The 13,363-nt window shown below is 37.3% G+C and overlaps 1 protein-coding gene across 1 annotated transcript; it reads right to left on the bottom strand.

The window, feature by feature from the left end:
- Window positions 1–6,918: 6,918 nt before the first annotated feature.
- On the bottom strand, window positions 6,919–8,834 carry foxl2l (forkhead box L2-like). Its single transcript, XM_017486348.3, has one exon. The coding sequence runs from the start codon at window positions 8,385–8,387 to the stop codon at window positions 7,527–7,529; it is 861 nt and encodes a 286-aa protein (XP_017341837.1). The 5' UTR covers window positions 8,388–8,834; the 3' UTR covers window positions 6,919–7,526.
- Between the last annotated feature and the right edge of the window lie 4,529 nt (window positions 8,835–13,363).

Raw genomic sequence — 13,363 nt, 5'->3', positions numbered from 1 at the left:
TATAAATAACTTAGTCATCCAGCACTGCACACTGAACCATCAATTCCTCATATCTCTTATTCTCTCATGGGAGTTGCTTTATTTCTAAGAGAAATGTGGTGACTTTTCGACTGAAATGCGAAAAAAAATAAATAAAAAATAAAATACGATGTGGATTAGACAAGTTTTAAGAGTAGTGTTTACGTTTTACAGTAAGGTGTCGCACAATGATGGTGATCCCTAAACTCTTATAGGACGTCTGAATGGTGAACGCCAACGGCTGCTTTTGAATAAATTGTAGTGTACATTTCCACCCTCACCTGTGTTGGTTCATGAAACTTAATTTGCATGCGGTCTGGATATATTGTAACTATAAACTTATGATGTTATATATTTTGTTATATTGTGTGCATATATATGTCATTTGATTTAAGTGTAATTTGTTTATACGCTTTAACTGTGCCTGCTCCATATTATGTAGCATCGGATTACATGTATTGTAGTTGTTGTTGTATTGCATTTTGATTGTGCAGGATTGTCTCTTTCTGGCCCAGAGGTTAGGTTATTACAGTTTGGCCATTTGAACATGTGCAGTGCTTGTGCAAAGCTTAGCTACAGCTCATCAGTTTCATGTATCTTACATATTTCCTCTGTTTATGTGATAAATTAGACAGAAGTGTGTTCCTGTGGGAGAATAAAGGAAGCTCTATTTCTGGTTGCCTCTGCTTGCAGTTTTATATATGGGCCCATAGGGAGGGAGGTCAGTCTAGTTCAACTTGTCATTCAGAAAAAGAAAAAAAAAAACATTTTCATAACATTGACCGATTTTACTTCTGTGGTGGGCTTCCAGTAAACTGACTGCTGATGCAAGGCGTGATTTTCTGAGTTTGCAGAAGTATGCAAAGCGGGAGCTGGTAGAGACAACCCCACACATTTTCCAGCTAGAACATGTCCTTTTTTCAACCTTCCAGAGATTTCTGGATCTTTCCAAATGTAACACTAATCACTAGAACAGAAAGTACAAAGTGAACCTGAGATCAGATTGATTGTACATTTGATTTGAGATGAGTTTCAAAATTAAAGTGCATCCTCCCAGACTAAAAACAATCATGCGTATGCTTTTGTCAATGGAAACTTCTTTAATCATTGGCCAGTATTGTATCAAGATTTACTTGAGGTTTGATTATTAAATATGCTCCCTCTCTTTGTCACAGGGGTGATTTCGATCAGCTGTATATCTTTTGTAGTATCTTTTAACTCTGAAAGTGAATGTGCTGTACCTTTAATTTGCTTTTAGCGTAAATACACATCAGTGGTCCTTTATGTATGTAAAATGATTTCATTATTTAAAGCTATATTATATTCACATTTCAGGTAAAATTTAAATAAAAGGATCTAAACAAATATTGTAGGTGCCACTCCAGCGACAATAAAAAGTACAGTTTGGTATTTTTATTTCTGAGAGTGTAGGAGAAACTCATCACTTGCGAAATACCACAATGTTAATTTACACATGATCCATAACTTGAACCACTAGAAAACACAACTAGTACGTAAACAGTTTGAACAAATTTGGTTTGGTCCCTGCAACAATGCACAGTTAAATTACAATATATTGTGCAACCAGAATCGTATCGAGTTTAGTTATATACAAAAGGTATGCTTATGCAATAGCAAGTTAGAGCATCCAAACCCACATAACACTGGGTCATGTTTTAACCCATGTACATGCAAATAAATCCAGTACAATTATGCTTAACAAATAAAGACCCTGGCTTGTTAAAACGAACCACTGTTGAGCGAGCAATCACTCACAGCTGGTAAAAACAGGAAGTGTATGTGCAGAACAGAAACTCCAAGTCAAATAAAGCTCCCTCACTCCCACACCCACCACCCATCAACCCCCTCACCGTCAGTGGCGTCCCCCACCCACTCATCCGCTACTGAAGGGACTGACAGATGTTCTGCATCCAAACCAGCAGCACAAAACATTATTGATGAGCACAGGAAGGACAAATATGCACTGTCCTACGCATTGTCCTGCACACTGCTTATGTTAATTCACATAAAGTGTAGAAAATATTAGGGAAGCCTAGGAGTAAATATGAGTGTTACACCATGCATGTGTGATTTAAACCCTACACAAGCGTTTCACTATTATTGTCAGTCAGCATAGCCATGCAGCAATCATTCTTCTCACCAGCTAAATGACTCGTATGTAATCTACCTCTAGAGTTATTGTGAAAATCCCCTATCAAAATCATGGCCTGTCCTCACCATGGCAACAATTTCAGCTCCATGTTTGTCCTTGAGACTGCGGAACACTCAGTCTCTTTACAAATGTTCTTTACAAAAGGCTTTAGCTTTTTTTTATAGACACTTTTTATTTTTTTATTTTTTTTTAAAAAGACATTTCATTTTTGGACTTCAGTTTTTCCTTGAGAATGAACTGTTTCTGTTCAGAGCAATGATACTCTCCTGAAATAGGACTGAATGGATCATTGAACTAGACCAAGCATTCACAAACTTTTTGCAGCCAGGGACCCTTAAACTGTAAAACAATTCCATGGACCCTCTGAGTAGAGATTTATTTTATGAACATAATCCAACTATTTAGATATCAGAATCATTATTCAAATGTGTACAACTAATATCCTGCCTTTTTTAAATTAATATAACCATTGAGATTATATTCCTGAACTTTCCATTCATAGAACACATTCGATCCAAGTAGACATACTTTATACACTCCCAGAAAAAACAGGTACTAATCTGTACCTTTCTTTGTCAAAGTGATTGTACCCTCAAGGGTAAAGTATTATTCTGGAAGCTGACCACAGAACAGTTTTTCACTTTGCCTCAGTCCATTTTAAATGAGCTTTGGCCCAGAGAAGATGGTGGCATTTCTAGATCATGTTCTCATACGGCACATGTTCTTCTTTGCATGATAGAGCTTTGATCAGCATTTGTGGATGGCACAGTGAACTGTGTTCACAGACAATGAGTTCTGGAGGTGATTCTGAGCCCATGCAGTGATGTCCATTACAGAATCATGCCTGTTTTTAATCCAGTACCGCCTGAGGGCACGAAGATCACAGGCACACAATATTGATTTTCACCCTTGTCCCTTGCACACAGAGATTTCTCCAGATTCTCTGAATCTTTTGATGATATATGTACTGTAGATGATGAGATATTCATAGTCTTCGCAATTTTACGTTGAGGAGAATTATTATGAAATTGTTCCACAAATTGTAGACGCAGTTTTTCACAGATTGGTGAACTTCTGCCCATCTTTACTTCTGAAAGTCTCTGCCTCTCTATGATACTCTTTTTATACCCAATCATGTTACTGACCTGTTAACAATTAACCTCCAGCTGTTTCTTTTTAGTAACACTTACTTTTCCTGCCTTTTGTTGCCCTGTCCCAACTTTTTTGAGACGTGTCGTGGCCATCAAATTCAAAATTACCTTCTTTTTTTTTTTAAATGGTACATTTCCTCAGTTTAAACATATGTTTTCTATGTTCTATTGTGAATAACATATGGGTTTATGAGATTTGCAAATCATTGCATTCTGTTTTTATTTACATTTATTTACATTTTACACAGCATCCCAAATTTTGGACTTGTGGTTGTACATGCTAAAAAAACATGTTAAAAAATGTATTGTCAAGGACACCAGTCCAGCAATAAGGAAACATACAGTTTATTCCTTTTTTTCTGAGAATGTAAGATGACTTGTTTTACGTTCTTGAGATTCTTGTTCCCAGTTGATCAGTCAAACAGGTTAATAACTAAAAGAACTAAAACAACAACATGGACCCCACTTTGACAAACACTAAACTGAACAATATAATAATCAAAATACACACTAAATACAAGTGAGAGCTTAAAGCATTTATAAAAACAATTCATATTTACGATTTTTAATTGGACGTGACAGTGTGCTCTTGCACTTGCTCTTCATATATATGCAGTGGGGCTTTTCTGATTTTAAGTTGTAGTTCACACATTTTTTGGTGCGACTTTGTACCCAGAAGTCATTTGACTGATGTTAACACATCTGTCGAAAATTGTGTTGTTCGCTGTGGCCTTTCTCACACATGACCTAATATGATCATTGCTGTCTGAGTGTTTCATGCATGCAAAGCAGTGCATGTATTTTTATATGCAAAGGTTTATACATATATAATTTTACGTAAAATTAATACAATATATTTGACGTCATTCTGCACCAGACTTAATGAGAAACGTATGGGGAATTAAACCTGTAAACCTAAGTTCTGCCCTTGAATTAACCAGACTTCCAAAACTGAACAAGTTCCAAAACAAGGTTAGCCACTTAAAAAGCGTTATCTTGGGGACATGTCTGACTTATCAGTCTTTTTATTGGGAAACAGTTAGAAGTCTATTTGTAAGGGAGGGTATTACATTTCCCCTTAACTGTAGACATAAATGTTTTTAAGTATAGTAAATTATTAAATTAAAAACTAGTCAATCTAAACACCTGCCACCTGTTTAAAGTGGGAAAGTGTAGAGCCGAGCAGTTGTGGGGTTTTGTGTCATGCTTCCGGTGCCAGAATTGGCTTTGAACACATATCCTGCCTTTGGATTATAGCTTACAATAATTTTAAGTAATGCATCCCATCCAGTACACGTACAGAGTAGATTCAGGTAATAAAGTGGCCATTTAGAAGAAGTGAGATGTGAGTAAAATTGAAACCAAACCTGAAATTTTCATTTTTTCAGAGCACTTTCTTATCTGTTTCACCAGAAGATGGCGACATTTCCCGTCTTAAACTTTTGTGGGGGTTTTTTGTTTGGTTTTTTTTTTTTTTTTTTTTTTTTTGCAGGTGTTGTTTAGATGATTCATGATGTTCTAATTCATCAAATTTACATTGAGTGTAAAGACAAGATTGTGGGTTAAGGCTTTAAAAGAAATAACGTTCCATCCTTGGGAAAGTCTTTTTTTTCACTAACAGGCTAAACACTGACAGACCACATTTCTGTTTATTATAAAAATGTAACAATATAGACCTGAATGAATACTTCAAACCAACATCTTATCAATGCTAAAGTCAACATCTAATCCATGTTTGTTAAAGGGAACAAAATTTCTAACAGAGATCATATAAAAAACTGAACCAAAACACTAAGATGGAATGGATCAAGGGTAAAGTATTATTCTGAAAGCTAATTAAAGGTACAAGAATGGTGCTTAATGTCCAATTATGCCATCTGTCCATCCATCCATTTTATATACCACTTATCTTATACAGGATCACAGGGAAGCCTGAAGCCTATCCCAGGGAACTCAGGGTGATGGATGCTAATTCATCACAGGGCATAATCACACACACACATTCACACACTACAGACAATTTGGAAATGCCAATCAACCTAGAACAGGTTGGGGGAGGAAGCCAGAGTGCCTGGAGGAAACCCCTGGAGCATGGAGAGAACATGCAGGGTCCGTGCACGCAGGGCGGAAGCATGATTCGAACCCCCAACCCTGGAGGTGTGAGGCAAGCATGCTAATTACTAAGCCACCATGTCCCCCCAATAATGCCTTTTACATTATTGTGTAAAAGATACATAGTATATGTTAAAAAAAAAGTTACTTTATTTTGTCCAGGACACCACTCCAGCAACAAGGAAAGATACAGTTTATTCTTTTTTCCGAGAGCGTAAGCTGACTTGTTTTAAGTTATTGAGATTCCCGTTCCCAAGTGACCAGTCAAACAGGTTAATAACTATAAGAACTCAAAAATAAATATAATGAGTGAGTTGTGATTTCCATCACTGTAACAAAATTTTTTTAAAAAAACAACAACATGGACCCTACTTTGAGAATCACTAAACAATATAATAATCAAAATACACACTAAATACATGTGAGAGCTTAAAACATTTATAAAAACAATTCATATTTATGATTTTTAATTGGATGTGACAATGTGCTCTTGCACTTGCTCTTCATATATATGCAGTGGGGCTTTTCTGATTTTAAGTTGTAGTTCACACATTTTTTTGTGCGACTTTGTACCCAGAAGTCATTTGACTGATGTTAACACATCTGCCCAAAATTGTGTTGTTTGCTGTGGTCTTTCTCATCTAATATGATCATTGCTGTCTGAGTGTTTCATGCATGCAAAGCAGTGCATGTATTTTTATATGCAAAGGTTTATACATATATAATTTTACGTAAAATTAATACAATACATCTGACGTCATTCTGCACCAGACTTAATGAGAAAAGTATGGGGAACCTGTAAACCTAAGTTCTGCCCTTGAATTACCCAGACTTCCAAAACTGAACCACAAGTTTAACCACTTAGAAAGCGTTATCTTTGGGACACCTCTGACTTAACAGTCTTTAGGGGGAAAAGTTAGAAGTCTATTTATAATGGAGGCTACTACATTTTCCCTTAACTGTAGGCATAAATGTTTTTTTTTTTTTTTAAAGTATAGTAAATTATTAAATTAAAAACTAGTCAATCTAAACACCTGCCACCTGTTTAAAGTGGGAAAGTGTAGAGCCGAGCAGTTGTGGGGTTTTGTGTCATGCTTCCGGTGCCAGAAGTGGCTTTGAAGACATATCCTGCCTTTGGATTATAGTTTACAATACTTTTATGTAATGCATCCCATCCAGTACACGTACAGAGTAGAAAGTGGCCATCGACAAGAAGTGAGATGCGAGTAAAATTGAAACCAAACCTGAGATTTTCATCTTTTCAGAGCACTTGATCTGTTTCACCAGAAGAATGCGCCATTTCCCGTCTTAAACTTTTTTTTTGCAGGTGCTGTTTAGATGATTCATGATGTTCTAATTCATCAGATTTACATTGAATGTAAACACAAGATTGTGGGTTAAGGCTTTAGAAGAAATAACGTTCCATCCTTGGGAAAGTCTTTTTTTCATTAACAGGCTAAACACTGACAGACCACGTTTCTGTTTATTATAAAAATGTAACAATATAGACCTGAATGAATACTTCAAACCAACATCTTATCAATGCTAAAGTCAACATCTAATCCATGTTCATTAAAGGGAGCAAAATTTCTAACAGAGATCATATAAAAAAAACTGAACCGAAACACTAAAATGGAATTGATCAAACTTGAAAATAAATAACAATAGAAAAATATCTGCATTTTTAACATTTATGGTCAAATACGCCTATAAAAACAAAACCAGCTTGTAACCACTAACCCGAAGTAAACAAGAAGCTTCGGCACAAAATATCAATATGGATTCAATTCCAACTTATAAAACATTTTTACAATCAATGTAAAAAACAACAACAACGCTTTCTGAACTAACTTTCTCAATGTTTGTTTTAAAGTTTGTATTGAAACGGATTACAACTCGAACAACGAACCGCTTCACTGCAGTCATTAGTTTTAGTGTTTCTGCGTAAAACCAACGCAATGCAAACTCAGAACTCACTTTTACGAAAGTATAAATCCATATGAACGACTTGTCCTGCATGTAAAGATCCACATTTCTGAACAATTTCAATCCCAAAGCTCTTTTTTTGCTCTTCATTCAAAGCTGTGCTCCAGGTCGGCCTGGCTGTACAGATGCTGCGGCGCGTAGTTGCCGATGGGAATAGCGCTTCCGCCGGGACTCTCCGGAGCGGATATATCGCATAAAGTGCGCCCAGAGTGCGGCGCAAGAGCATGGTATGAGTGCTGGTATGGTCCGTAGGACGGACGGACATTCGCAGTGTGGTAATAACTCACGGGGGAGCTGGCGTATGTGTTGGGAGACGAAGGACGCGCGTTCCCGCTGCTGTGGAAGCTGTAGGCTGGGACCGCGGGGTGCGCGCCGGTCTGCGGTACGACGCTCCATGTGCCTCCGACTAGTGGGGTCTGCCAGTACACAGGCTCCCGGTGGAAATACAGCGGCTCGGTGAAGTTCACAGACGGGATGTAAGGTAAAGCAGGTGCTCGGTAAGGTCTCCTGACGCGCCTCCTGCGCCGGTAGTTGCCCTTATCGAACATGTTTTCGAAAGCAGGATCAAGCGTCCAGAAGTTGCCCTTCTTCTCTCCACCGCCTCCTCCGCCACCGCTGTCCCGGGGCACTTTAACGAAACACTCGTTGAGGCTGAGGTTGTGCCGGATGCTGTTCTGCCAGCCCTTTTTGTTTTTCTCGTAGTAGGGGAACTTAGAAACGATGAACTGATAGATACCGTTCAGAGTCAGTTTCCTCTCAGTGCTCTCTCGGATGGCCATGGCGATGAGCGCCACATACGAGTACGGAGGCTTCTCCAGAGCCTGCAGCTCCGTGCCTGAAGCGCCCGCGCTGGCGTTCTCGTCCTCCCCGGTGGTGGACACCGCGTCCAAGGAGACTTCCAAGTGTCCCGGCTGCTGTCGGAACAGTTCTTCAGATCCGTCCTCCATACTCACGGGGTTCAAGTCAGATCGAGATGTAGATTATATAGATGTAGGTTAGACTAACAGGTTGGAAATGCTTGAGTCTTCACGGGATAATCACAAGAGCAACCGGTGCAGGTGTCCCGCCCACAAACGAAGCGCGGCATTCCCACGACCAGGACTGGAAACGCGGCGCTTCTGAAGCTCTCGGGTGACATGAAGGACGGAGACATGTTTTGACTCAGTGTTACATTCAATCTGTAAAGCTCCTTTGAAACACACTGCTGTTTGGATACATGCCGTGCAAATTGCTCGTTATTTTGATTAAAAAAATGTTGTTTGGGTTTTTTTTTTTGGTTTTTTTTTAAGTAAAGCACCAGGCCTCTGTGATCTTTAAATGTCTGGTTTAAACGTTTTGAAGTTTTTATTTGACCTCGAACATACAGCTGGTACTGGGCTTTAAGTAAAGCTGTAGGCTACAGTACACTCTCAGATATAAAGGCACCAAAAGGTACTTTTTCCCTCTTTAGTTTGTATCTTTTACTTGGCGTTCTGGTGTACCTTTAATTAGGTTTTAGAGTAAAGGTACATCAGTGGTCCCCTGCTGGAAAAAACAAACAAACAATAGAAACCCTCAGAGAATTTGTAAAGGTTTTAATGGCTATAATAACAATTGTATTGCTTTTAATGGAAACTGTAATGGTTTTTGGCGTGTCTGAAGTGTCCTTAGTGTATGAATGGGTGTGTGAGTGTGTATGTGATTGTGCCCTGCGATGAACTGGCACCTTGTCCAGGGTGTACCCCGCCTTGTGCCCGATGCTCCCTGGGATAGGCTCCAGGTTCCCCGTGACCCTGAAAAGGAGTAAGCGGTAGAAGATGGATGGATGGATGGATGTAATGGTTCCTGTGGGTCTCTACTGGTAATTTGTTGCTTTCTATTGGTGGCATATTGTTATGTCTAGTGGATACCATTAAGGATCTACCTCCTTTGTATGCCCTACTATGTAATGGAAACCATTTTGTTAACAGCTGATTGTGATTGTATTTGTAGTGGAAACCATTATAATAATTGTGACTGTTTCTATTGATTTTTCAGCAGGAGTCCAGTTGTGTACATTGAATTGTTTTTAAAGATATAAAGTTACATCCTGGGGCATGGCAGCTTAGTGGTTAGCATATTTGCCTTGCACCTTTGGTGTCGGGGGTTTGAATACCACCTCCGCCCAGTGTGTGAGGGGCTTGCATGTTCTCCCTGTGGTTTGGGGATTTCCTCTGGGTACTCCTCCCCAAGTCCAAAGCATGTGTTGTAGGCTGAGAATGGGTGTGTGAATTTGTGTGTGATTGTATCCTGTGATGGGTGGTACTGTCCAGGGTGTCCCCTGTCTTTTTCCCCCAGAGTCCCTGGGATAGGCTCCAGGCTCACCCGCAACCTTTTGTACGATAAGCATTATGGAAAATGGATGAATGCAAGCTACATCCTAAAGGTACAAAAGATCTATGCTTAATGATACCACATGAGCAACAAGGAAAAGTACAGATTAGTACCTTTTATTTCTTAATGTTTTCAGTCAGCATCGATGCATTGCAAGAAAAAACACCATTATGATCATATCACAGATTTATTTTCAGTATAAACCAACTAATCAGATATCACACATATGCAATCATATTTATTAATTGGTCATCTCATACAGTACTCAGGGGAAAAAAGCTACAAAACTGTACCCTTCCTTGTTGCTGAGGTTGTATCCTTATCTTGTGTACTTATAATATGCGTCATTCACCGGGAAATGTTTTTAAAAATCATTTAAAAAAGATTTAAGAGACACAACTGGACTGTAATTACTATTTAGAGTTATGCTTTAAAAGCACATTACATGCACCCTTCTAGGTAAAAGGTGAACAATAACGGTACAAGTGTATGGCTGAGGTGGCACCCCAATGACAAGGAACAGTACAGCAAAGAAAGGGTGTATACTTGCCTTGCACTTTGTTCCCAGTACCATAACCCTGATGGATACAGCAGGTAGTAAAGATAAATGAATTACTTTTTTTTTTTCAATGAGGCCATTATATATATATATATATATATATATATATATATATATATATATATATATATATATATATATATATATATATATATATATATATATATATGTATATCTATCTATATCTATATCTATATATCTATCGATATATATCTCTCTATCTCTGTCTCTCTCTCTATATATATATCTATCTATCGCTATCTCTCTATCTATATCTCTCTCTCTCTCTCTCTCTATATATATATATATATCGATATATATCTCTCTATCTCTCTCTATATATCTATCTATCTATCGCTATCTCTCTATCTATATATATATCTATATATATCTTTATCTCTCTCTCTATATATATATATATCTATATATACATCTATATCTATCTATGTATATATATATCTATCTCTATCTCTCAAATTATATATATATCTATATCGATATATATATATCTCTCTCTCTCTCTCTCTATATATATATATATATATATATATCTTATCGCTATCTCTCTAGCTATCTCTCTCTATATATATCTATCTATCTCTCTCTCTCTATATATATATATATCTATCGCTATCTCTCTATCTATATATATATCTCTATATATCTATATATACAGTATCTCACAAAAGTGAGTACACCCCTTACATTTTTGTAAATATTTGATTATATCTTTTCATGTGACAACACTGAAGAAATGACACTTTGCTACAATGTAAAGTAGTCAGTGTACAGCTTGTATAACAGTGTAAATTTGCTGTCTCCTCAAAATAACTCAACACACAGCTATTAATGTCTAAATCACTGGCAACAAAAGTGAGTACACCGCTAAGTGAAAATGTCCAAATTGGGCCCAAAGTGTCAATATTTGTGTGGCCACCATTATTTTCCAGCACTGCCTTAACCCTCTTGGGCATGGAGTTCACCAGATCTTCACAGGTTGCCACTGGAGTCATCTTCCACTCCTCCATGACGACATCACGGAGCTGGTGGATGTTAGAGACCTCGTGCTCCTCCACCTTCCATTTGAGTATGCCCCACAGATGCGCAATAGGGTTTAGGTCTGGAGACATGCTTGGCCAGTCCATCACCTTCACCCTCAGCTTCTTTGGCAAGGCAGTTTTCGTCTTAGAGGTGTGTTTGGGGTCGTTATCATGCTGGAATACATGCTGGGATCATGCTCTGCTTCAGTATGTCACAGTACATGTTGGCATTCATGGTTCCCTCAATGAACTATAGCTCCCCAGTGCCGGCAGCACTCATGCAGCCCCAGACCATGACACTCCCACCAGCATGTTTGACTGTAGGCAAGACACAGTTGTATTTGTACTCTTCACCTGGTTGCCACCACACACGCCTGACACCATCTGGACTAAATAAGTTTATCTTGCTCTCATCAGACCACAGGACATGGTTCCTGTAATCCATGTCCTTAGTCTGCTTGTCTTCAGCAAACTGTTTATGGGCTTTCTTGTGCATCATCTTTAGAAGAGGCATCCTTCTGTCACGACAGCCATGCAGACCAATTTGATGCAGTGTGCGGCGTATGGTCTGAGCACTGACAGGGTGACCCCCCACCCCTTCAACCTCTGCAGCAGTGGTGGCAGCACTCATATGTCTACTTCCCAAAGATAACCTCTGGATATGACGCTGAGCATGTGCACTCAACTTCTTTGGTCGACCATGGCGAGGCCTGTTCTGAGTGGAATCTGTCCTGTTAAACCGCTGTATGGTCTTGGCCACCGTGCTGCAGCTCAGTGTCAGGGTCTTGGCAAACTTCTTATAGTCTAGGCCATCTTTATGTAGAGCAACAATTCTTTTTTTCAGATCCTCAGAGAGTTCTTTGCCATCAGGTGCCATGTTGAACTTCCAGTGACCAGTATGAGGGAGTGTGAGAGCGATGACACCAAATTTAACACACCTGCTCCCCATTCACACCTGAGACCTTGTTATCTATTTATATCTATTTATATATATCTATCGCTATCTCTCTCTATATCTATCTATATTGCTCTCTCTCTATCTATATATATCGCTCTCTCTATCTATCTATATAAATATATATATCTTTAAATCTATCTCTCTCATATATATATATATATATATATATATATATATATATATATATATATATATCGCTATCTCTCTATCTATATCTCTCTCACTATATATCTATCTATATATATATCTATCGCTATCTCTCTATAGCTCTCTCTATCTATCTATATAAATATATATAAATACATATATATCTTTAAATCTATCTCTCATATATATATATATATATATATATATCGCTATCTATCTATATCTATCTATATATATCGCTCTCTCTATCTAACTATATAAATATATATAAATATATATCTTTAAATCTATCTCATATATTTATATATATATCGCTATCTCTCTATATCTCTCTCACTATATATCTATATATATATATATATATATATCTATCACTATCTCTCTATAGCTCTCTCACTATATAAATATCTATATCTCTATCTCTCTCTCTCTCTCTCTCTCTCTCTCTCTCTCTATATATATATATATATATATATCGCTATCTATCTATATCTATCTATATATATCGCTCTCTCTATCTAACTATATAAATATATATAAATATATATCTTTAAATCTATCTCATATATATATATATATATCGCTATCTCTCTATATCTCTCTCACTATATATCTATCTATATATATATCTATCACTCTCTCTATAGCTCTCTCACTATATAAATATCTCTCTCTCTCTCTCTCTCTCTATATATATATATATATATATATATATATATATATATATATATATATATATATATATATCGCTCTCTATCTATCTATATAAAAAAATATATATATATATATCGCTCTCTATCTATCTATATAAAAAAATATATATATATATATCGCTCTCTATCTATCTATATAAATATATATATATAT

Source organism: Ictalurus punctatus, chromosome 15 (genome assembly GCF_001660625.3).
Source record: "Ictalurus punctatus breed USDA103 chromosome 15, Coco_2.0, whole genome shotgun sequence".
NCBI lineage: Eukaryota > Metazoa > Chordata > Actinopteri > Siluriformes > Ictaluridae > Ictalurus > Ictalurus punctatus.
This window is presented reverse-complemented; position numbering and strand designations above follow the sequence as displayed.